Source organism: Falco peregrinus, chromosome 4 (genome assembly GCF_023634155.1).
Source record: "Falco peregrinus isolate bFalPer1 chromosome 4, bFalPer1.pri, whole genome shotgun sequence".
Taxonomy (NCBI): domain Eukaryota; kingdom Metazoa; phylum Chordata; class Aves; order Falconiformes; family Falconidae; genus Falco; species Falco peregrinus.
The window spans coordinates 38,118,048-38,143,698 of record NC_073724.1 but is presented as its reverse complement, the minus strand read 5'-3'; the positions used below and the strand labels follow the sequence as shown (position 1 = coordinate 38,143,698).

At 35.4% G+C, this 25,651-nt stretch overlaps 1 protein-coding gene across 1 annotated transcript in view; it reads left to right on the top strand.

Moving 5' to 3' along the window:
- CFAP47 (cilia and flagella associated protein 47) overlaps positions 1-25,651 on the top strand; it is a 342,945-nt gene that overhangs the window by 132,761 nt on the left and 184,533 nt on the right. The window contains 5 exon segments of the mRNA XM_027782493.2: positions 1,524-1,600; positions 3,805-3,950; positions 9,411-9,519; positions 10,326-10,552; positions 17,146-17,329. Coding sequence (XP_027638294.2) covers positions 1,524-1,600; positions 3,805-3,950; positions 9,411-9,519; positions 10,326-10,552; positions 17,146-17,329 — 743 coding nt within the window.

The window sequence follows — 25,651 nt, the reverse complement described above, 5'->3', positions numbered from 1 at the left end:
CCAGTGCTGTGAGTGTCAGCATCAGGCATCTGAACTGGGTGTTTGGTTCATCCCCCAGCACCAGATCTGTTTAGCAAAAGTGGCTCCTGAGCACTTGCGTTGCATGATCCATCACTGCAAGAAAATGCTGCATCATTTCTTATCTCTTTGGCAAGAGGAACTTCACCTTAGAGAGAGTTGTTCTGTCTTTGGCATTCCTACTTCCACTTAGTAGGGCCTTCTTGTCTTTCCATGCCAGGTTGATCCTTGGTCCTGAATTATCATTGCAGAGCAGTTAAAATTTGAATTTCCCCTTCATTGTACAGTGTTGCTTTCCAGATGGTAACAAACCCAGAATTTAATTTTAGATTTTAAACCATGAATTCTGACTCTGGAATAAGCTATAGGGTAGAATCTTCCTTTACTAGATAGCTCTTATTTTTTCCTATATGACTTGCTGGTTTGTTTTCTAATTACCTTGATAAATGTAAAATGTTTGCCTAAAAGCGTGCATCACATACACACAAAAAATCTAGTATTCTATAACATACAAGTATATAGCCTGGAATTAAGATTAATTCTTAGAAAATTTTTAACTTTAAATGTTTTATTTTTATTGTTTCTAAGTGTTAATGTTGTGTTGAAGTACTTTGACCCCTAGGTAGGCAGATAAAAGTGAATAGATTTAGTTAGCTCTCAGGATGGTACCCTGGATAAGGTAATTGAGTTAACATGAATAAAGCAGAATGACTATTTCCTCTTTAAAAAGAGGAGACTGAGCTAAAAAGAAGGTAAACAGCTAGAGAAAAAAATTGGGGCTTAAATAAAAGTTTAGATAAGAGGCGATTTAGTCTCTGAAATGTGTTCTGATGGGGCAAAGGAAGACTATTCTGCAAATCAGTTTCTGTAAGAGGCAGCTGTCTAAAGACATGTCCGCAAGGGCTGTGAATGTGAGTCCTAGAGTGAGTACAATTGTATCTGCACTGAATTTGGTTTGCAGAAATTTAGGTGTAATTCTATAGAGTAGTTTTGGGTAAATAATTGGAAAGACTGAATGGAAGACCACTGAGAGCATCAGAGGAATGCAAGGCCTTGCCACTTCATGATGTACCGGGGAACAATTCTTTGCCTATCCCCTATCTTTATAAAAAGAACAACTAGGACTGAAGTCTCCCCAAAGTGTTATGGGGGAGGAGCACTTTTGATTGGCGAAATATAATTGGTGTCTTTTTTTTTTTTTTTTTAACATGGAGTTTTGCTTCTATGAGTATTGCAGAGATGATATACTGGTTAATTGAAGGGAGTATGTTCTGGCTCTGCTGTAAATACAGCTACTAATTTCAGTGGAAGAGGTGGTATTTAACATTATTGGTACATAGATTATTCCAAAATGTAGCTGGGTTTGGGTTTTTTCCTATTTGTTTTTTAGTTCTTGAAAACATTTGCTTTTCTAGTATTTTTTTTATAGAAAGGGGAATGAGGTTATTAATAATAGAAATGTCTAGCTTTAGAGTATTGCTTTAATTTTTATTTTTCCCTTTTAGTTATGAAAAGGACATACTAAATTTTACAAATGGTTCACTGTCTGAAGATCCAAATGAAGAAGACATCTTAAATTGTTGTAAGTATCTCTATACAATATCTTTTATGTCACTACAGTAGAAATTAGTTTATCTACATAATACATCTAAATTACATCTAAAGTATGTTGGGTAATTATTATTTATGAGTATACTCAGTAACTGTTACTTGTAGGAGACTTTATCTTTGGATGTGAAATGATTTCTAAGATCCCACTATAGTTCTAATGATTTTACCATAAAAAAAATAAATGTATTTTTTGATTTTTAAGGGCCTGTAGGCTCATTTCATGGGAGTCTGATGTGGCATCTCTGCAGCTTACCTGGTTTATATTTGAAAATACTCATCAACAGGGATTGTGCATTTCTTGGTCTTATTTCCTCTGAAATGTCAGTCAACAGTTCTGTTAAAAATTATGAATCTACAGATACAGCATTTTCTGAGACTGTTGCAGGTCCATTTATGCAAAATTTGTAGGATGGCCTTAAGAAATTAAATTTGTCCTCTCAGGGAGTTATTGTTGTGTTTCTGTGAGGTCGTATGGAAAGCAGATTTGTAATCTGAATAATTTAGCCCTTCTAGATTATTATCTCATATTGTATTCTGAGATGTGATTAACAGCCAACTAATACACAGTTCATAGAAATAAAAAGTATGTACTTGAAGTAATGAAGTGGGATACAACTGTTGCACCAATTTTTGAATAGCTTACAAAGGTTTATGTGGCTTCAATCAGACTGTAGCTTCAGAGCTATTTTTGATGGCATTTCAGGTCTTTGGAAATAAAATCATGTTTTCATTTCTTGTAGAAGTGCGTTTCTGCTTTGCAAATTATTCCCTTTCATTGTCTCAATAACATGGCAAGCAAAACCTAAACAAGAGCCTTCTGTATATGTTTTACACCCTGCCCTGAGAAAACATGTACTATTTAAGGGTCAAGAGTCCTAAGTAGAGAGCAAAAGAAATTAGGGATTTTTTTTTTTTTAAATTTTGCTTTTGCAGCAGCTATAACAAAAAGGAAGAAAACTGTAAAAAAAATATCTAAATTATTTATTAAACATTACTTATCTGGTGATTGTTTTAATTTCATAGAATCCAGAAAGGAAATGAGGAGGGAGGGCTCTCACAAGAATAATTCAGTCTGCTCCACAGTTTGACATACTTTGAATGAGGAACACTTGAACAGGAGACAAGTTTAGGAGTTAGTGCCTTATTTAGGCAAAAATTAGTTGTTCTTAGGGCTGCCTTACTCTATTTGATGGAAGGGTAAAAACGGGATTATAGTCATGTTGGTGTTTTTGGTTTGGGTTTTTTTGGTCATTGTTTATGTAGACTAGAAACATCAAATTCATATAAAGCTTAACTGTTGGTTAAAGCATGAGTATTAGGAAAATTGTATTTTTATTGTTTGGAAAACAACTTGGACTATGGAGAGAAAATGTAGGTAGTGGCTATGCCTTTCTTCAGCTTGGTTCTTGGTGGCTTTGAGGGGTGAATGGGGTCTACTGAACTGGCCAGAGTTTGGCGTAGGTTTCTTCTGTGATCTTCACTCATTTGTGTTGCTTTCACTTTCACTTCTATTCTTAAGTCTGCTGAAATTCCTAGGAAGCTAGCTAGCCAAGTTTGAATGAAAGTTTCATTCTAAGGTAATCTGCATTATCAAAATACGCTTAGCAGATGAAAACCACACAGTGAGAAAGCAGTCAGACTGCCAGATTCAACCATAGGATTCTTAGTCACTTACGAAGAAAGCTCTTTCTCAGCATAATGCTTTTGTGAAAGTAGTGCAAAGAAAGCAAGCTTGCCAGTATTTAGTTTTTGTCTTTTCTGGAAGATTTCAGACCATAATAGCACATAGTTACTGCTACTGAGAGCAAGATTGTTTGTTTAAGTAGTAGTAAACTGTACACTTCTTTATGGCAGATGTAGTCATTTGCTTATAGGCTGTACATCCTTGAAGAGTTTTTGATGGTGAAAACTGTCTGTTTTACCTGGTTTTGTTTCAGTGCACAGAATAAAAATACAAGTAGTTAGTGAAATTTATTTAAATAAATACAGCATGCACCATTGCAGCATATTTACACAAATGTAACTGTAATACTGATTAGTGTTTACAAGTGTGCCTTAAATACTGATTACTACAGGAGGCTGTGTACAGTACCCTTACATTTAAATTCGGGTAGCTACATTATTTTACAACCTGTTCTGTTGTATCTAAACCATCATGTAAACTTATTTTAACAGCTGACCAATCCAGCCTCTTGCGTGAGTTCTTCAGTCCAATGGAAAAACTCTTCTTGGAAGGGAGAAGTTCTGCAGACTTAGATATTCACTTCCTTCCTTTTAATCTGGAAAAACGTTACTGCACTGTCATCCTGGTTAATGAACTGGTAAGAATAGAAAGTATGTTCTGTGAGAGGTTTTCATGTGATAGCCTAGTCAGTTAATAATCAGGATATGCTTTCCAGTTATGTGTGAATAGGGTAAATGAATATACAGATTGATTATGTACATATTTTAAGGTAGTGTTTTTGCATGCCTGTGCAATTATAAAGATGTGATCTATGTGCTAACTTCTGGAGATGAAAATATTTTCTCTTTCTTTTTTGGGGGGGTTAAAATACAATATTCCTGTAGTTCATGGAGGAAGATTTTGCTTAAGAAGTTCATCAGAGATTTACATAAGATTGCAGGCTTCAGCTAAGAGATTTAAACCAAAGTTTACTTCCCTTTTATCGCCACATAATTAGAATTATATGAAATGCTGCAAGTCACTTTTCATTGAAAATCATAACAAATAAAAGTAATACTGTAAGGAATATTACTTTGGTGGCTTTTCTAGGCAACTCAGCTTCAGAAGAAATATGGAATTTAAGTATGTCTTGATGTGGGAGCAAGAATAATGCTTTTGAATAAGCCATAGGCAGGGAAAGGATAGTCTTCACTGTACTGTACTCCCTTTATTTATCACTGTACCTACTGTCAAAGTAGAATAGTAATTATTTTCCTTGCTATGTCTCTTTTTTAATTTTTCTGCCAATCCAAATTCCATTCAGTCCTTGTCACTAATGCATGCAAAAGTTCTGAACAGATTATACATGAATTAACTCCATTACTTTCTTACTTTTAAGCATTACTTTTTTATCCATGAAAGTAACTCCATTACTTTCTCTTGACTCATGTAGCCTGGGTTTTACCATATATACTTAATTGACATTGATTCCATCAAATTACCAAGAGCTGGTTTTGACCAACTTTCAGAGCTCAGTGGTCACAACCTTATTTCTGTGTCTTTAGTCCATCTTTTCATCTCTGCTGTGCTTTCTAGCTGTCAATGTTTTTCAGCATCCTGTTGTTTTTCTAATCTTTTATGTGTGGTTGATTTTAAGGCTTGCATTCTGCTTCTTACTTTCATATTGCTGCCTCTGTGTTTCATCTTTCCCTCTGTGCAGTTTCATGCATCTGCCATTCTCTCTGCCCCGTTTTCATGATTTGTACCAATACATCAAAAAAAAAAAAAAAAAATCTTTTTTTCCTGCATATTCTCATCTTCCATATCTTTCATTACTATAGAGCAAAAGACTTCTGCTAGTATTTAGTGTTTGTACGTTTGGTGTTTGTTTTTAACGTTTAACCAGTACTTTGGCTATACCACCTAGCCGACTTAATATTTTTTTCCTTGCTTTTAAAGGCAAATATGACTAATGAAATGTCATGTAAGCCTCTCTATCTTGACCCTGTGCAATATCTGAAACCAATGGCCATCTTTAAGAAAGCAAGCCATATGGCTGGAATTCATAAAGAGTGTACAGTTCACTTGTATTTCTTGAAAAGTAGCAGAGAGATAGAAGAGGAAGGGTGTCAAAGCCTACAGTGAGCTCATGCCTTATTGACATCATGGAATCACCCACAGAGAGGCTGTATAAATGTCCCCATGTCAGAGGATAGCAATCTTTGTGGATAGTTCAATGGAAAACCAATCCAGTGCTCAGCATCATTCGAAAAGAGAAATGATTAGGAAAGAAATAGACATGAAAATGTGAAACTTCAGTATACTTTTCTAAAGAGCTATGGTGTACACATCTTGAATATTGTGTGCAGTTCTAATCACCCCAGCGAATGAGATAGTAGGGATAGGGAGGAAAAAAAGAAACAAGGAAGGTCAGCAGGATGTAACAGTTGCTTTATACAGATAGTTTAGAAAAAAATAATTTTGTAGAATTAAAAAAAGAAACTGTTAAGGGATATGACAGGTACATAAGATTAAGAACAGTTTACAGAAAGTTAATGCAACAACAGTGGCAGGATATACAAACTGAACCAAATGAAGTACTTTTTCATACACAATGTTTAACTTGCGTAACTCAGCTATTGTAGGACACTTGAATGCTAAAACTGTTAACTAGGTCAAAAGGAATGAGGCAAACTCATGGAGGTTAGATCCATCAGTTTTATTCAATGAAGTATCTAGATGCGGTCTCTAGACATAGAAGATACTAATTACTGGTTTCTGGGAACAAATCTGAGAAGAGTCTTCTTTTACTTGCTATGATTTTATACTCCTTCATTAAACCTCTACTATTGGCATTCTTCCTGTTTGTTTCTTTATTAGAAGCAGAAGTATATAACATGACTAAGAGGAGGCTCATGCTACATTAGGTATAGAACCTGAAAACTGAATCATTTAATGAAGAGAAGGAAATTTGAGACATGGTAATGGGAAAAAAGCAAATCTAAGAGATGTGGTCAGAGCTATGGGACAATTATACTTCAGGTGGAGAGGTTGAAAGAACATTTCTGACAGCCCCAATGTTTCCTGCAGTGGTGATGTAGGAACACTAAATTTAGACACCTAACTACTAGTCACTGTTCTTAACAAAGAGCTAGCTGACCTTATCACAGTAGGAAGCTTTAATGCCTCAGAGAAGCCACTGTTGTGTCTTGTATGGTAACTATTTCTGGAACACCTGGTCCTTTCATCATAGCTGAATAGGCGGGTTACATTTAAAGGCTGCTGAAAGTGTAAAATTCTGGATATGTAGCACCGCAGGTCAGAAAAATTGTCCCATCCACATAATTGTATCATATGTAAGATGCAACTGCAAGATAGCTAGCATGATTTTAGAGCCACACAGTAATGGCACAGTAAGAAATTGGCTTGCTTAAATATTGTGTGTATGGCTGCAATATCTCAACCATACTATTGTCTACTTGTAAACGAGTGTAACTACCATGCTGCATGACTATCAAATGGCTTCATACAATGATGAAACTTGTGTCATTGAAACATGGATTTCTGCTGTATATAAACTAATAAGTAATTAAATTTAGCATTTCTGTAATTTCATCCTACCTATCTTTCCTACCCTTTTGACAAGTGAACCAAAATAGTAATCAGGGTAAGACTGATTCTTCACTACAATCAATGAAGAAAGTACTGAGATTCAAATCACTAGTTAGACTTGAATCTACGTAGGAATCCTTCCTGTCATTGCATCAACTATATATCTGTAATAAAAGCAAGAAGATACACTGATTGAAGTTTGTTGGGGCTACTCAAGTATGTTGCTTAAACTATTATTAAATAATCTATATGTTAACTTTTCTAAGGTTTGAAGTGGCAACACATTATAATGTTGTTTATAACATTTCTCTAGGATGTGTTTTAATATTTGTTTTTTAATAAAAATTTAAATGGACATTCTTCACATTATTAGCATAGATCTTTTCAGAGAAGAAATCATATACTGGTTAACATAACTGGGATACTTTTTCTCTATATCTTTGGTTTTGGGAGCTAATTTAAATGTGAACAACCTGTGATTTCAATGCTAAGAATTTATTAAGTCATAGTTTAAAAATGTAGTTCATACTTTCACAGCTAAATGTTTATTACAAAATAAAATGATTTATTAAGAGAACACTTTACTATCTGTTCTTAATTGCTGACTTGCGTGGAGAACTGCAAGTTCCTAGTGACTGTACATTCTTCTGAAATATCATTTACCAATGACATTACATAAATATCTAATGGTAGTTCAACAGCTATTTTATTAACTATTTTTATTAACAATAAACTCTACAAAGTGTTGACGCTATCCTGTTTGCAGCTGATGGAAAATGGAAATATAAAGCATTAAAACCATGGGGATACCAGCCAAACTCAAAATACAGTAAAGACCCATTCTGTCCCAAAGCATCAGGAAAAAGCTGAGCAGAAAGAAAACAGGATTTGCATTCTGTAGAGATCAAAAAGAAAGAATCCTTCAAAGCAAAAAGGGAAATGGAGAAGTTTGTTCCTACCTATAAGCATATTGATGTCAGCAATGACAAGAAAAGTAATTGATAGTAGAATGTCATCATAGCAACCAGTATCTTCATGAAATAAGTTGTATATGCTGTGATCTTGTTAATGGTCTGTATGGAGCCAAATCACTCTGTCAAACAGGAATAATTCCTGTTGAAATCGGTGCCCAGGAGTAGCTATTGGTTTGTGTCTGGGAAACCAGTTTTGCTGTGGGTTTCTTCAATCCTTCTCAGGTAAGATTTGTCTGAACTCTTGAATCAAGGAAGAGGAGAAAATGCCATCGAAGTCAACTAGCTTTCCTTCTGCTGGGTCAGAAACATGATTACAACGTTTTCAGCCTTAACATATGTGGTGAAACTATGAACAAAGGTTAAAAAAACCCAGACTTTTCTTATGTTATTGACCAACACTAAAGGGAAAACATTACATTCGTTGGCAGATGGGCTAAGTTATATAAATACACTATTTCCTACATATCTGGAATGAAGAATGAAACACAATATGCTTTTTTAGGGCAGAGTTTTACAGGATGTCGTTTACGGAAATAAAGAGATGAACTTCTGTGCAAATTATATCAGTTGTTGCAGCAGCATTTGATCCTTTACCTTGCAATCAGCAGAAGATAAAGTTGTCCAAAAAGTTTGTGGGAAACGAAAAGAAGTTTTCAAAGCAATAGGAATATATCTATTTACTTTCCTGCATAGTTCAGGTAGCTATATAGATACCTAATTTAGGTATTTTTTTAGTTTGGGGATGTTCAGATTGCAGCCTTTATAATTTGGAGTAATTTTAGTGAGTTTTCTTTTTTAAAAAAATACTTTTCTGTCTTTTGATTGCACCTTATTTTTTTCTGTTTCATCTATGATTCAAAGTGTTATTTCTCTGCTAATTAGTTTATCCTTTCCTCTATGACAAGTTGCTATCTTCCTTTTTTCTAGGTCATGTTTATATTTGCTTTCAAGCTTTTGTAGGTTTCCCATTATTTTTGATGAAATAATTAAGGTTTGTTAACTTTATTTCTTCATAATGGAGAATTTGCACAGATGCTAACTTGCCCTGGCTTCTGCTCATTTTTGCTTTCCAGAGAAATGTTACTGGCTCAAAAATACTGTAAACATTTTTTTTTTTTTGAAAGTTCTTAACAGTGAAGAGCAATGAAGGAAGCTTTTGAATTTGCTTTAATTATATGTAGCTATAGCACATAATTAGAATTCACCTTATTGCTCTATTTATGGGTCAAGGTATCCTCATTCAGTTAAATTATACGAAGACCTGAAAAGGATTCAACTCACTGAAATTTCTTGACTTTTCAGATTTAATATTCTCAGTTAAAGGTACTTTATTTTCATAGCAGGGTTTGAAATGATAGTTTTCTTTTATTTAAGTATTGTTTAAAAGCAATGGATCTCCTGAACGTGTAAATTATTTCACAAGCTGGACCTTAAGTATTAGCATATCTTTATTATTAGATTTAATATTTTGCCTTCTGTTCTGCATGAGTGGCTTTCTGAATTGTGTGGATGTGTATGTTCTTGTGTTTCAGATTGGAGAATTTGTATACCTGATAGAGGGAACGGGTGATATACCTTTACCTTCAGGATTGCTTCCAATGGATAGTCCAAATATTTTGCATGTTAGCAGTACATTAGAAGGTAAAGTGATTAGAAGGGATAAGAGTAAAATATAGCAAATAATTTTATTTTGCAAATATTTTTAGTTTCCATGCATTTTTTGTTAAAATTAATTAAATAAAAGCAGTTTATAGTGAAGTTTAAGAAAGATATTGCAGTGTAACTATCAGATATTTCTTTTAATATTGTCCAGTCCATTCTGTTTAGAGCAGCAGCTGGTTGTTAGCTAGCATCTTCACCTTTATTGTATTGTTTTTATCATAGTCCACATAAATATTTTTTCATAATTTCTCTTTTTTTTACTTCAGAATATAAGTTGTAGCTAGATGAACCAGGACAAGTCATCTTCATCTCTAATTTAAGTTTTAATTTAAAACACGCGAGTTTTGTATGCAGTTAGTCCAATGCTTCTCTCTTCAGCCAGTGATAAATGCTGTTAGTCCTATTGCAGAAACAGTGTCGCTATTATTTGAAATAATTACTGGTGGCTTCTTTTAGAGAGGATGCAACATCATCTAGAGGGATAAAACAGTGGTTGTGTTGTGTAGATTGTAGAAATACTTTTTAAAAATTCATTACCATTATAATAGTAGTAATACTGAAGTCTGGGATTTTTTATTAACTATTAAAAGCAACTTTCGGTTTGGATTTCAATCTGTGTTAATTTTAATTTCCCCATTATGATTTTTTAAAAAATATATATATTACTGGAGTAAATAGCATGTACGTCAAAGGAATTTTGTATTCTGTGTTTTCTTAGTAGATTAGTGATTTTACTCTATGCAGTTACAGTAACAGCTGACAAATGTGTGGGTTTTGTTTAACAGGTCCAAGCACAGGAGAGCCAGTTTTATATTTGAAATGTGGCCTTGGTCAGATTCTTGAAGAAAATCTGAGGATTCCATTGATCAATGAATCAAGAGAGAGGGCTCTGGCCATTGCTGCACAACAGCAGATGTCAACTATTGAATATGAAAGAAGAAAGATCACAGGGACTCTGCAGAGCAGTAGTGTTCGAGCTGCAACTGCATTGTCAGGGCTGTCCAGAGAAGAGGTGAGAAACACAGTTATCTGTTACTGCAATCATTTAGTTGTTCTTGATTTGTAGGGTGGAATTTTATGTTTCAGAATTACATTCTGTGATCTGACAGTTACTAATCCCAACTCCCCTCAGACACTGCAATATTTTAATTTTTCATTCAGAAGCTGGTTCCTCACTCCATGCTATTAAGTACTTTAAGGAATTGAGGCTGCAGTTAAAAAAAGCATTAGCATTTGACTTCAGTTATCTTCTGAAAAATACTCATTGATTAAAAAAGCTTTCATAGTCAATGTAATAGATATCTGTAATAGTATACTTCCTTATGCGTATTTTTGTAAGAAATGAACATTCTCAAACAGGATTTTTTCTTTTTTAAATAATAATCTTTGAGAATAAATCAAAGAGCAGACATTTTCTTGTCTTGCAATCAATACAAAATAATAATAAAAAAGTTCCTTGTAAGCTATAGTTCCCTACTTATACATAATTCCAAACTAGAGGTATTTTTCCAAGATTTCAACATCTAGAAACAAAAAAAATGCCCCCAAGGTAGTCCATTAAACATTCAATTAGTACTTGTGAATAAAGTTTTAATAGCAATCTTGTCAAATAAGCAAGCTTTTTTCTATGTAGAAATGAAATATAACCTTCAATGGATGATAGCCACACTCTGGATTTTAATTTCACTTGTGAACCTGATGTTTGTTACCTGGCAGATTAATGGGAAGCTGTGTTATTCTGGTTAGACTGTTCCCAGTACTAAGAGGAAGAGAATTTTCCCTAGTGCTTTGATGTTGCTAAATATATGCCTTTTTGTTTACAAAATAATTAAAAAAGTAATATAAAACAAATTAAATGAAGAAAAATGACAAGAGTAGGTTTAATCTGTTATATGGTTGTAGTGGGACAAGAATTTTAACCATGTAATCTAGACTCAAATAGCTTTCTTTTGGATTATAGCTAATCCACTACTGTGGTAACATTTTATAGATGTTTCATAATTAAATTCCTTAATATCACAGTCACTTAGCGAATACTTGACAAAAGGCTTGACTGCTCTGAAGCTGTGGATGTAATCAAGGTAGAACATAATAGGAACACATTTTGTACTACTAGGTATGCTGAGATCTAATATGAGTTCTAAAATTACGTGTATTGTAGAAGAGTGGAGAACAATTAGATTAATTATAAAATACATAGTAATGGATACTAACACTGAATAAATTATCATGTGAGAAGTGAAACTAATATGCAGGAAGAAGTATTTTGCCCCATGTACAGGAAGTTTTATAACTACTTATGGGACACAAAATGGAGAATCTGTACTATATACTGATGTAGAAAAGAATTCATACATTAAAAGTACCTCAACATGGTAAACCACTATGCAGATTAACATCTAAAAAGGTTTTGTCATAAATTCTTCCTGTCTGTATGACAGTATAGGAATTCTGGTGACATTAATTGAAGAAACTGTTTTTGAAGGGAACTGATGTTCTGCAACTTAATTTGGAGCTGAAGTATGGGGTTAGGTTCATTGTCTGAATTGCCCCCCCCCCCAAAAAAAAAAATAAAAAATCCTATCCACAGCTCCTGTGGTTTGATTAATTATTTAGACTTGTGAAATCCCTTGGAACATGTGTTGTAGGTTAGAGATAAATCTAGAATCTCTGGAGAACTTTTACTCTATGATTTCTACTTTACCTTTCTACTAAAGGTCTAAATCTCACAGAAAATAAAGGTAGGCTATATTTTTGAAGGCAAACTGGATATGCATATTCATTACCTTGTGCTTTCTACTAGATGGGTTTCTACTCAACCCATCTATACACACGGTTGAAATTCCTAGCTGTTTTTATAATGTGCTTTGACTGCTGCTTTTCCTTGCTGTAAGAAATAAAGATCTATTTTGATTGTCATTAATGATTAGAACTACTAAAAAATATAATTACTTTTTATCTCTTTCCCATAAAAGTTGTTTTGCTGATCGGAACCAATTTATCTTGTTGGGTTTTTGTGCTAAATGTTACTATTGGGCCAGTGTTGGATAATGTGCCATCAAAGTACAGAACTGACAATAGACAAGTCTGAAGAACTTGGAAATGGGCATTCAATGGAAAGGAGCAGGAGCATTAGCTAAATCTTTATTTCTACCTTTTACTTTATAAATTGGATTAAAATCAGCTCATTAAGCAGTTCTGCTAGAAATAGAATTCTAATAGTTTAGTTTAAATCTTGGGCACTGAAGGGCTTGCTAGCAGCAAGGCTAAGTAGTTAACCTGCCATCTCCCTCCCTGTCCCCCAGAAGTAACCTCTACTGCCAACACAATCCAAACCATTTGCTAAGGGATTTTTTTGGTGCTTAAACTTTGGTATAATTAAAAAAAAATAAACAAAATTGAAACCAAATAGCATCAAAATTTAATAAAACAATTAGATAAGATAAGTAATGAGGAGATAAGAAGCAAGGATGCTAAAGCAATAGGAATCCAAAGATGCAGATCTCAATATTTAAAGGAAAATGAGAAGAAACGTTAAGAAATTAACACAATTCAGAACTTTCCTATCTCCTGAGTATTTAATTAATTTAGTTCCTCCTAAAACAGTTTTAGGTGGTAGAAATGGGAATATAGGATAAAACTCTTTGCCACTGTTAAGGTTGGGACTTGCATTATTGTGAATAATTACAAATTGCCTTTGTTAATCATGAATAGCAAAAAAAGGTGTAGGTGGGAAGTTTAGGTAACAGTTATCAAGGGAAGAAAAAGAGTATCTGGAAAGAAAGGGGAGAGAACATGGAAGAAGAACATGTTTAGATTGATGTTGCTAATGGTGGTAAATAGAGGGAAGTGAATAAAAGAATGAAGGTAATAACAGAATAATGAGAATTCATTCACTTGGGTATGCAAGAGGAAGGATGTTGCAGTCAGTGAAGTGAAATTCAAACTAATGTGCCTCGTTTTTCCTTTTTGCTATAATCTAGCTAAAGAGGCACAAATCAGACCCAGTTTCTAGATACAGGCCTCTTTCTTCATAGTCAGAGATGCCAGTAATCTTGTGTAATTAGGCATTATAATAGGAAAGGAAGAGAAATCATGTTCTACAAGAAGGCCAAAACTAAAGCTTGCACTTCTCTTTTGAGGAATTGTGTGTCCAGATGTGTCCTCATAGTTAAGCAGTAAGAAGAGTTTATTTAGGTTCCATTTTGCCTCCTTTGAATGTATGGCTCATCTGAGCATAGACACCAGATCTCTGAATCCCTAGCCATATTCTAGGTGTTAGGACATTGTGCATTTTCTTCTATCCTGCTGTCCATGTGATTAAGAAACACTGAGTTTTTATCTTAGTACATCATGGTGGTGGTGATGAGTTTTAGTTTTCATCAATGGAAAGTGAGCAGACACCTTGTGCACTTGAAGCTATTGCTTCTGCTGCTTGGCTGGTGTGACAGAATCTCATCCTACATCTGTCCAGCTCTGATCTTCTAACACTGTGCTCTTCATAGTCCCTCAGGATTCAAGAAGGATTTTGTGATCTTCCATGTGATTATGGAAAAGTTGTAAGCTCAGTATGAGCAGTTTGCTTTTTTAGATACAAGGAGGGGTTTCTGAGAATTGTGGTGTCCTTGAAGAGAGAAGATACTGTAATTAAGAAGTTACATTAGATATGTTTGAATGGGAATGAACTTTTCACGAAAGAATGTGTGGTCAGGTTTCAATTTGTAGAACTTTTAAGTGGGATCATTGTCTTTTATATTACATCAGTTATCTTTTGATATGAGATTAAGGGAGATGGCAAACACGATTGATCACAGGGATTCTGAGAGACTGGGATCATAAAGTTCTTGTATTCATGAGGAATGGGTCTAGAAGTTAATTCATGGAAGGAAGAAATGGGGCTAAATTTGGAAAACAGTAATATGCAAGGAAAGACCAAGGTGCCTCAGCACTCTGTAATAGAATCTGCCATCCTTTATACATAGAAAGTGCAGATGATAAATCCAAGAAAATGTCTTGGAAAATCAATTGGTCTTTGAAAAATATCAAGTTTAAGTCTAATGCTTTATATACCCTCTTTATATACTTCCCCCTCCCCCCCCCCCCCCCCCCCCCCCCCCCGTCGTTATTTTTAAAAAGAAATTAATCCTGGGAAGTATATGCAAATACTGTTCTTTAACTGCTAATAACACTTCCACATTTCACATTTGGAATATCATGAACCATTGCACTGTTGAAGTACCTATTGGAATCTGTTTTATTGTAGCACAACAGCCTTAGACCTGCAACTGATAATGAGAATTAAAAAATATTAAATTCCATTTAACTCTCACTTCCCTGAAAAACTGTAAAAAGAAGGAGCGCAGCTGCAACATTTATCTGAACTGTATTGGACATTTTCTCTTTCGTTGGAAATGTTAGTCTTTGAGGCAACAGGATTTAGTCTTGTGTGTGTTTGCAGAATTTTATTTTCCCCTTTCAAAAAGATCTAGGTTTCTCAGTAAAAATATTTTCATCCTTTACTCTTTGACAAGGTACCAGGAAATAGTTGAAGTGCTTATAGACAATGTAATACCAGCTAACCTAACATAGCTTTAAAAATGACATAGCATGAACAAGGATCTTAAAATACAGTTCTTCAGTGATTTTTATAATCGTAAGATATCTCTTCAAGATAATTATAATTTAAATGTGTTCAGTGCTCCACCAAAGGTCATCTTACAATCATTTTGTCAATTAAGACTTCCCAAAACTTTTTAATCATGTTGAATTTTTATTTCAGTGTTGAAAAGTAATCTAGTTGCCAAAATCAGGTGTAGGTATAAATTTATATTTGAATATGGAGAAGATCAAAGTCAAATTTGAACTGGTAAATACATGTAATTATTTTGGTTTGGAATGTCCCATTACAAGTGAGAATGAAATATCTTCTCACTGAAAAATCTTATGCCATTTCAGTCTTATTAGAGAGAAATGGAAGTTGCTATTAATAGAACAACAGAATTATTAACACCTATTGATCTTTTTATTGTCTCTGTGTATGTGAGAGTACTCTCAGTGAACTTCCAGTCTTGCATGATAGAAATTAATAACTTTCAACTCGCATAACACTACTTGTACCATCTCTAACTTATATTTGCACCATACAAATGTTACATACATTTATATGGTGCAAGTACAGTAAAAAAAGGACTATGTTAATGTTTAGTTTTGATGAATATTTTTTTAGTCACATGCACCTGTTCAGTTATTCTTCATAGAACAAGAATCTTGAATAGTTATATGTTTCCATGTTTATTGTGTCAAAAAAACTATATTAGCAACTAAAGCTGAACAGATGTATGAATTCCATATGTACTTCGTGTTTAACACTACTTTGACACTTTGGATGTATAGATTAATGGTCAAAATAAAGCAATGGCAAAGTGTAGGTCTGCTTTCTAAAACTGGCACAGGAATGTGAGTTTTTGTATTAAAAGAGAGGGAAGAAAAAAAATAAAACCCACCAACCCAAAGAAAAACCCCAGAACAGTTGATTTGAACAGTAATTTAACCATATTACCCTTAATACTAATCCTTAAGAAATATTAACTCTGCTTTTAAATTGTTTTTTTGAATTCCCGTAATGGATCTCCATTCCTTGTCCCATTGCCATATGTACTGCCACACCTGCATTCCTGGCATTATTTTGTGCCAAAAGGCTTTGAGAATAAACCAGTTTTCCTAGCACAACCTGAATATTTCTGTATTTATCTCCTCCCTAGATTTGCTTCAAGATAATTCATAATAGACATTAATTCAAAGATTTGTCTATAAAAAAGATGCGAGTCGTTTCAGAATTTGAATTTGTTCAACTTACAATTAAACTTGAGCATTGCAATTACACTGTGTTATTGGATTACATATGGGAATTTTGAGCAAGTAGTATATTAAATAATTGCATTATTTCTGTAATGCTATCTTACAGGAGTCAAATTTAGTTCATTAAGAGGTTTAGAAGCCTCTTTCGAGCTTGCCTTAATGTACTGTGTTAATCCTTTACTAATGTTTCATGCTGTTGATTAGCAATGCTTTTTAGCAAGAGGAGGAGCTTATTTGGCCCTAAAATTAATTCTAAATACTTTGATTTCTAAAATATACTTTCAACATTAAAGTATCAAAGTTCTCACCTAAGTATATAGTGATCCCTCGCATAATAACAAAATAATTTTACCTTTTAATGCTTTTTATTGTTCAGAAACTTTATAAAGTTAAAGAAGAAACAACTGTCTACATCTGATAAAAAAATGTTTTCTTGTCTTTTATTCCCCTTTTCTTGCCTTCCCTGAATACCTATAAAGGATTGCAGAGTAGTTTCTGGGTAGGAGGTGGTTTTACTGTAAACCTCAAAATATGTTTTCCTTAAAAGAGTATTTCAGATGCATGGTGTCTAAAAAAATTATGTAAGACAGTTTTTATTTAGAATAGCTCAATAATTTATATATAACTTGCCTAATTACCAAATCAGTTTTAGAATTACACCCTTAAGCCTGTATAATTTTACATTTCCTAACATGAAATTATTATGAGATTATTGTTCATATGTATACAATATTTATTCACTTGCAGAGACACGCACTCCTGAAACCTCCTCGTAAATCCCTCCCAGAGTTGAAGTATGTGGATTACAGCGTAGAAGTGAGCATGAAAGAATTCTTTGAGGTTCCTGAGAAGTTCTCTATTCCAGTATTGGCATCAAGCAGAGTTAATTTGAAAGTTCCGTCAGCAAAAGACCTTTCACCTCAGAAAGCAGGTAAGAATAGTATTAAATATGATGAATTTCCACACACTGACTTTGTCATCTTTGGTCAGTCTCTGTTGCCTCTACTTTTTCTGGTATCTTAAATTTTATACTTAAATCTCAATTGCTTTCATTTTTGCTTGGCTTTCATTTTGATTGCTCCTTTGCTAGCTGTTTTGGTTTTAGTTTTTGTTTGTTTGGGGTTTTTTCCTCCAACGCTTTTTTTAAACCTATAAATTGCTCTAGGTTGCATTTCTTAAAACTTAAGCGGCTGAGGGAAGTGGGGTGGTATAGTTTGGAGAAGAGGAGGCTCAAGTGAGACCTTATTGCTCTCTACAACTGCCTGAAGGGAGGTTGTAGCGAGGTGGGTGTTGATCTTTTCTGCCAAGTAACAAGTGATAGGACAAGAAAGGGCCACAAGTTGTGCCGCAGAATTTCAGATTGGATCTTAGAAAAAATTTCTTCACCAAAAGGGTTGACAAGCACTGGAACAGGCTGCCCAAGGGAGGTGGTAGAGTCACCGTCTCTGGAGGTATTTAAAAGACATGTAGATGTGGAGCTTAGGGACATGGTTTAGTGATGGACTTGGTAGTGTTAGGTTTATGGTTGAACTTGATGATCTTAAGGGTCTTTTCCAACCTCAATTATTCTATGATAAAATTGGATCTATATTTACCTGCCAGGGTATCTGTGCATGGTTATATTACAGTTAATTTAATGTCCCTCAGGTATCTGATAACAACACAGATAATTTTTGTTTTTGCTATTTAAAATGTAAGTAGTAGTTCTTTTAGCAAATTTAGTAGAGGTGTGAATTATGGTCAGTTCATCCGTAGTTTTGTTTCATCATGTCATTTTTTGACCAGTAGAGTCCTTCTGCATGTTTCTGCAGTTCACTTTTCCAAGTGTCATTGGAATCAGTCATGTGTTTTCATGGTGTATATTTCTTTTCATGCTTGGTCTACCCCTTGTGTTTTTGTTTCTTTTCTGAAATAAAAATAAGATTTTTTAATTATTATTTTTGACAAGTGTTTTTGTTACAGGTTCATTCTACTTAGATTATGACTACAGTAGCTGCACTGTAAAACAGTTTATGGTTTCACTAGGCACGTTTCAGGAAGATGACAACAGTTATTGCAGTTTTAGAAGCAAGACTAGCCTGTTGAGTGAGTACAGGACTACCCGTCAGTAGAAGTTGTAGAATAGATGTAAGATAGGTTGAAGGCAGAAACATTTCCTGAATGACAGGATATTTAAATCCTAATAAAAATCCTTTTGTTGTCAAGTTAATAATAATTGTGTTTGTAATAATCTATGTAAAGATTAACTAAAAAAAAAAAATATAATGGCTTTGTTAAGTGGTTGCAGGGGATTCTTTGGATTGCACTGTAGAAGAGGGGAATAGCAGCTGGGAGAGAACAAAATCTCCATACGCAAATCTGTTAAGTACATACTAAGACCTCCATCATGATCTCAGAACAAAGGTTGCTAACTGACCAGATGGCAGTTCACTGTTGCTTAGCAACTTTACAACTTATTTTTAAAGTGGAAATGTGAATGAATATGTCTGATAATTTTATAATATTAATTACTAAAATGTAGTAAAGAAACTACATTATAGTAAGGAAGTGGTTATTTTACTCTTAGTTCATGCTGCTGCTTTATCCATCAAAGGAAACTGTAAAAATACCTGAAAGAGGGAAGTAATGGAAAATCATAAACTGAATCATATGGCAGCAAACACAATCTTTCTTATATTTATTTTTTGTTTCTAAGACACTTCAATAGCTGCATGACGGAGTAGAAATGTTGAGATGATGCAGAACGCTAAATAGGGCTTTGGTAGTGAACTCAGAGAGGTAGTGAGCTGAAGAACAGCTAAAAAGGGAAGCGGAAATAACCAGCTGATAACATGAAACAAAGATGTGTTGAATACCAAGACAGTGCTAGCTAAATCAGCGTATTTATTGTGCTAGTGAGGAAATGCAGGAATATTTACAGAGTATTAGAAAATGTCTAATATTGTGACAGAATTCCCCAGGTGGTGTTCCTGTGGATAGAGGCAAAACATTGTTCTCAAATGAAAATATTAACATTATCTGAAGAAGCAGCAGTATTTTAGCTATGGTGGTAGCATTCCTTAGGGTGGGAGTAGCTGCTTCTCTGAAGAAATGACAGTGCTTAGATTTATCAACGAAAACAAGCAAGCTAACTAAAATCAATCCTTGGATCAGAATTTCTTATACTGCAGTAGCAGGAAAAAAGTCCAGCCAATATTTTAAGAACTCTGCCAGCAAGGAATTCAAAGTTAAAAATCAATGCCACTCAATACATTTTCTTGTAAAATAGATCTTGTTAAATAACCTTATTACATTTTTGGCAGCATTACAGATCTAATAGATAAAAATAAACCAATATGTTTATGTTACTTCAGTATGACATCTTGATCAAACCCCAAACCATACGCTTGTATGGAACTAAAATAATACATTGATGAGACTGAAAAACTGTAGCAAATTTTGTTCTGAATTCCTTACTGGACAGTCATCAGAAAGTGAGCCCTCAAGAACCAGTACTTGTTGGACAACTTTAATTACTTTTCATCAATAATTTAGAAGATGAAATAAAGTCTTTGTTGAGTTAGCAATAACCCAGATTTTGTGCAAGAATAGTTAGTTGGAGCTGCTACATGGTTATAAACTATGTATTTTAGTACAATCAACCATGTAGTAGTATGTGTTTAACAGAGTCTGCATGCTAAACCAGGTAAGAGGCTGGTTTTGGCAAACATTTGTTAGTGAAAAGGACTGATGGTTACACAAATTATCGCAATGTGAGCTCTTTAATGCTGAAATGGCTAATTATATCTACAGACAAATTAGAAGCATCATAAGAATTGGGGAGATTGACTCAGTACACAGTATTGGCAGAAGAGCTAGTAGAGAAGTGAAAGGTCTGGTGCCTGTAAAAAGTTTATGGAAATTCTGAAAGAATTGGAAAAAGAAAAAACACCAAAAATGTCCAGTACTAGAAAATAAAGCTTAGGACAGGAGCAACCCCATGATCACTTTGAATTCTGTGTGGCTGCCAAGCAGTTCAAGCAGAGACCCCTTAGTGTTGTGTGTTGTCAGTGTTCTAAGTCTGTACTTACTGCATGTGGAAGGAGGTCATCTAGTAAATCTGCCATCAGCAGAATGCCTAAAGACACAGTTTAATCCCCAACCCTGCTCTGTTTCATACTGAGATTGTTAGGAAACCTTTGTTCTCATCTGTGCACTGAACTACACTTTGAGTATCCCTGTCTTCTTAAAGCTCCTCTTGACGATATGCAGAATGTATCCTGTAATTCTTTGCTATGTAAAAATTTTAATATGTAAGAAGATCCCATCACATACCACAGTGATTGTTCGCTGTTGTCTCAGACAGGATCCTTAAGAGCTTTAGTCTCTCTGGATCATCAGAAGTAGCCTGGGAAATAATTCTGTTCCCATATATAGCTCAGGAGAAAGTTGACAGTAACACTTTAATGCTTTATAAACCAAAGGATAGTGGACTTAGCATTTAGAAACTTGTGTTAGGCATAATTAACACCGAATTAAGTTGCCCTTTTTTTAGTGGTGTGTTATTAAATAGTGAAGAGGCTAAAATATCAAGTGGAATTGAACTAATAGCTCCAGTTCTTTAGCAACAAAGAAGTAGCATCCAAAACTAGCTCCATGCTTCACCAAACTAACAAGTTGCTTGTTTCCTTGGATAACGCATCCATAGAAATGCTTTGACTGTCTTGCCTCATCTTTCTCTGTATGTGTGTTTCCAGAGTAAAACTAGTACAAGCTACACTTTGTTCAAGGTTTTACTAATGGATTCTATCTCTTTGTTTCCTCATCTTTCTCCCACCCCTTGCATAATCCCTTATTAATAAGGAAGTCATTCCTTTTTCGGTTAATGATAAAAGGAAGATTTGACGTTGAAGTTAATGGCAAAATTATTGTGTGATGAGTGAAACTACAAACAGAAGCAAGGACAGCTGGTAAAAAACAGAAGGGCCATGACTTGTCAGTATTAGACTACAGAGTCATAGATCACAGAACTGTTTGGGCTGGAAGGGACCTTAAAGACCATCTACTTCCAACCCCCTGCCACAGACAGGGACACCTTCCACTAGATCAGGTTCCTCAAAGCCTCATCCAACCTGGCCATGAACACATTCAGGGATGGGGCATCCACAGCTTCTTTGGGTAGCCTGTGCCACTGTTTCTCCACCCAAACAGTGATGAATGTATTCCTAGTATCTAATCTAAATCTACCTTCTTTCAGTTTAAAGCTGTTACCCCTCACCCTATCACTACACTACCTCGTAAAGCATCCCTCCCCATCTTTCCTGTAGCTCCCTTTAAGTACTGCAAGGCCACTACAAGGTCTCGCTGGAGCCCTCTCTTCTCCAGGATGAACAACCCCAAGTATCTCTGCCTGTCTTCACAGGAGAGGTGCTCCAGCCCTCTGATTGCCTTTGTGGCCCTCCTCTGGACCTGCTCAATCAGGTCTCTTTCTTATGCTGACAGCCCACATTACTTCAGGTGGGTGTATTGGGCTTGTGTGGCAAGGTTTTGGTAGCAGGGGAGGCTCCAGAGGTGGCTTCTCTGAGGAGCTTTCCCCTGTGTCCAATGGAGCCAGTGCCAGCCAGCTCTAAGACAGACCCGCTGCCTACCAAGGCCGAGCCCATCAAGTGACAGTGGCAGCACCTCTGGGATAACATATTTAAGAAGAGGAAAAGGTTACTGCACAACAGCAATTGCAAGGGAAGAGAGGAGTGAGAATATGTGAGAGCAACAGCTCTGCAGACACCCAGGTCAGTGAAGGAGAAGCAGGAGGTGCTCCAGGAGCCAGAGCAGAGGTTCCCCTGCAGCCCGTGGTGAAGCCCATGGTGAGGCAGGCTGTCCCCCTGCAGCCAGTGGAGGTTAGCGGTGGAGCAGATACCCACCTGCAGCCCGTGGAGGATCCCATGCTGGAGCAGGCGGATGCCCAAAGGAGGCTGTGACCCTGTGGGAAGTCCATGCTGGGACAGGCCCCTGGCAAGACCTGTGGCCCTGTGGAGAGAGGACGGACCCCATGCAGGAGCAGGTTTGCTGGCAGGGCTTGTGCCTCCTGGGTGGCCCAGGCTGGAGCAGTCTGTCCTGAAGGACTGTACCCTGCGGAAGGGACCCACACTGCAGCAGTTCATGAAGAACTGTAGCCTGTGGGAAGGACTCACATTAGATAAGTTTGTGGAGAACTGTCTCCCATGGGAAATACCCCACACTTCAGCAGGGGAAGAGTGAGAGGAGTCCTCCCCCTGCGGAGGAAGGAGCAGCAGGGACAGCGTGTGATGGACTGACCGCAGCCCCCATTCCCCATGGCCCTGCGCTGCCCGGGGGGAGGAGGCAGAGAATATGGGAGTAAAGTTGAGCCTGGGAAGAAAGGGGGGGTGGGGGAAGAAGTTTTAAGATTTGGTTTTATTTCTCATTGTCTTACTCTGATTTGATTGATAATAAACTAATTTCCCCAAGTTGAGTCTGTCTTGCCCATGACAGTAGTTAGTGAATGATCTCTCCCTGTTGTTATCTCAACCCACAAGACTTTTTGATATATTTTTCTCTCCCCTGTCCCATTGAGGAGGGGAGTAATAGAGCTGCTTTGGTGGGCACCTGGCACCCAGTCAGGGTCAACCCACCACAGTGGGGTCTCATGAGAGCTGAGTAGAGGGGTAGAATCATCTCCCCTGACCTGCCAGCCACACTTCTTTTGATGCAGCCTTATAACCTAGGGTAAAAATTTTACTCATTACTATGCAGCTATAATAAGGTATACTTACTCCTATAATTTGTTCTTATCAAACCTGTCTTTTCTTTTCTGCTTCCTTTTCTTTCCCAAGAAAGCTTTGACTTCTAATGAAATCAGAGAAAATTAAAGAGTTGTGATAAGCTTTTCAGCAACATAATCAGCAAGTTTAATTAAGTGACTGTCATACTACAGAGGCCCTTTGTTATGGAGTGGCTTTAGGTACTCGACCTATTTCCCCTCCATGATCCCTTTTAAAAAAAAAATATATAAGCGTATGGGCTAGGATGAATGTGGAAATAACAAGATATAGTAGTGTTATGATCAGATGTTTGCGTGTATCATGCCTGTTGGTATAGGAACAGGGAATTTGATTTTTAATACTCTATGCTTCTAGGACAGGAGGTTTTATTATTATTTTTATTGATTATATTCTGTCTAACATAACAGGATATAAATTCTGTTTCTACCACTAATTATGAAGAGTGTGTAGATTGTACAATATAAATACTTTCTATTTGATCACTTCATTAATACATAACATAATTTCATATGGAGAGGCCCAGTAAATATCCAGGTTGGCATGACTATTGAATTTTAGTCTAATATATACTGGGAATTAAAGAAAGGGTAAAGAAATACCAGACCTTAGGATGATACTTAACGATAGGTACCATTCTTAGTCCTTAGCAGAAAGGGTCTCAAGTTTTGTATTCTGCCCCAAAGTTTACATTTTCAGCAGCAACATGGCACCACCAAAGCTGATAGTTTTTGATTCTGTGATAATTTATCAAAATGATACCCATGAATAACTAAGTCGATAATGTTGATCTAATCTCAGTATTTTTCTTATGTAGACTAAATTTTATTCTACAGTTAGAAATATGTGATGTTATTTTTCATTGTCATACTTCCAAATGAACAGAGTGCAGAAGAACTAGCAATCAAGAATTTTAAATAATTATTTGCCATGCATAATTCTTACTGTGAGATAAAAAAATAATTTTCAATGTTGTTGTTTTGTGTTTCATATTGTGGCATCAGATAGCTATGTAAAAATATTTACCTACATTGTATCACCTATAGATGGGCTTTTTCATGTTAGTAATATTTTCAAACCACTATATAGATTTCCTGATTTTTAAAACATAATTATATGCTATGTTTTAAAATTTACATTGTTTTTTCATGACCTGCGGTTGACTTTAGGTTCTTCTTTCTGACTTTTAAATGTTGTCTCATATACTTGCTCAGCGTTGTGTTTAATCAACACAATAATTTTTAAAATCTTTTATTTATTTATTTATGTCTCCAAAGCAATTTCCTGGGGCTTTAAATCTATTCTTCAATAAAGCTTTATCAGTAGTTCTGTTGTTTCTTACTAGTATTCTGTGGTCCACATGCTGTATAAAATTTCCTGCATCTTAGTGGTTTTTCTTTTTCTGAATTCTTAATCTTTTAAAGCAAAATTACATAGTCACTGTCCAACAACAAAAATTTTGTTCTTTTCATTTTACTGTTTACATTTTGTGGTTTTATTCTAGCTCCGTATCATGTTAACTTTCATAGTTCTATGATTTAAATGATAGTAAAGTAATGAAAATTTAATTGCATTTGCTGGTTTTAATAATCCAGGATGGTGAAGCATAAATGGGATTAAAAAATGTAACTGGTAGCATTCCTTTTTACTCTTCCTTCATACAAAGGTCTTATTTAAAATACGATTCCGTTTCAAAATGTGGCTCTGAAAAATGAATGATATGGGTCTTTATTTTAGTAGTTTTCATTCCAGCTACATCTATTAGTAGGAAGTTGTTTTGGTCTTACAAAAGTGAGAGGGATTTAAGTATTAGACTGGATGCATTTATTACCTGCAATAATGAATTCAGTAGATAATAGTTGTATTTGCTATAGGTTGGTTTGGATTGTGAAAAACTTTTGGAAGGCCTTTCACTTGTGCTCTTGTGTGAATAGCTTTACTGCTGTGGTGAAGAAGCATGTTAATCCTCAGAAAACACATTGGAGTATCCTTTACTTTGTCCTCTGGTTAGAATTGAGATTCAGAAGATTCACTGAAACCTGGAGTTTGCCTAGAGGAAGAACATGTGGATAGAGAGCAAAGGCTTCAAGCTTACTTGACGAATGAAGACTTTAAGTGTCAGGATGCTCATATGTAATTTAGTTTTTCTTCAGTGAATTCTGACAGTGAACATCTGCTTGCATGACTGTCATTGTCAAGGCTTAGCTTTATCTTTGGGGCAGCCTTGAGACATTGTGTTTGTGAGGCTCAGAAGATACTTTTCTAAAGCTGGTGACAGATCTGGTGTTGGCACTGCCTCTTTCTTGTAGTCACTGGATCTGGGAGGAAGACATTGACTTCCTTTCATTGTATTTATTTTATTAATTTTATTTTATTCATTATGATGTGTATATTTGGATATATCATGCTGTGGTTGGAAGAACATTGTGCTGTCTCAGTGTCACTCCCTGTCTTCCTTCAAAAGGTGAAAACAGAGG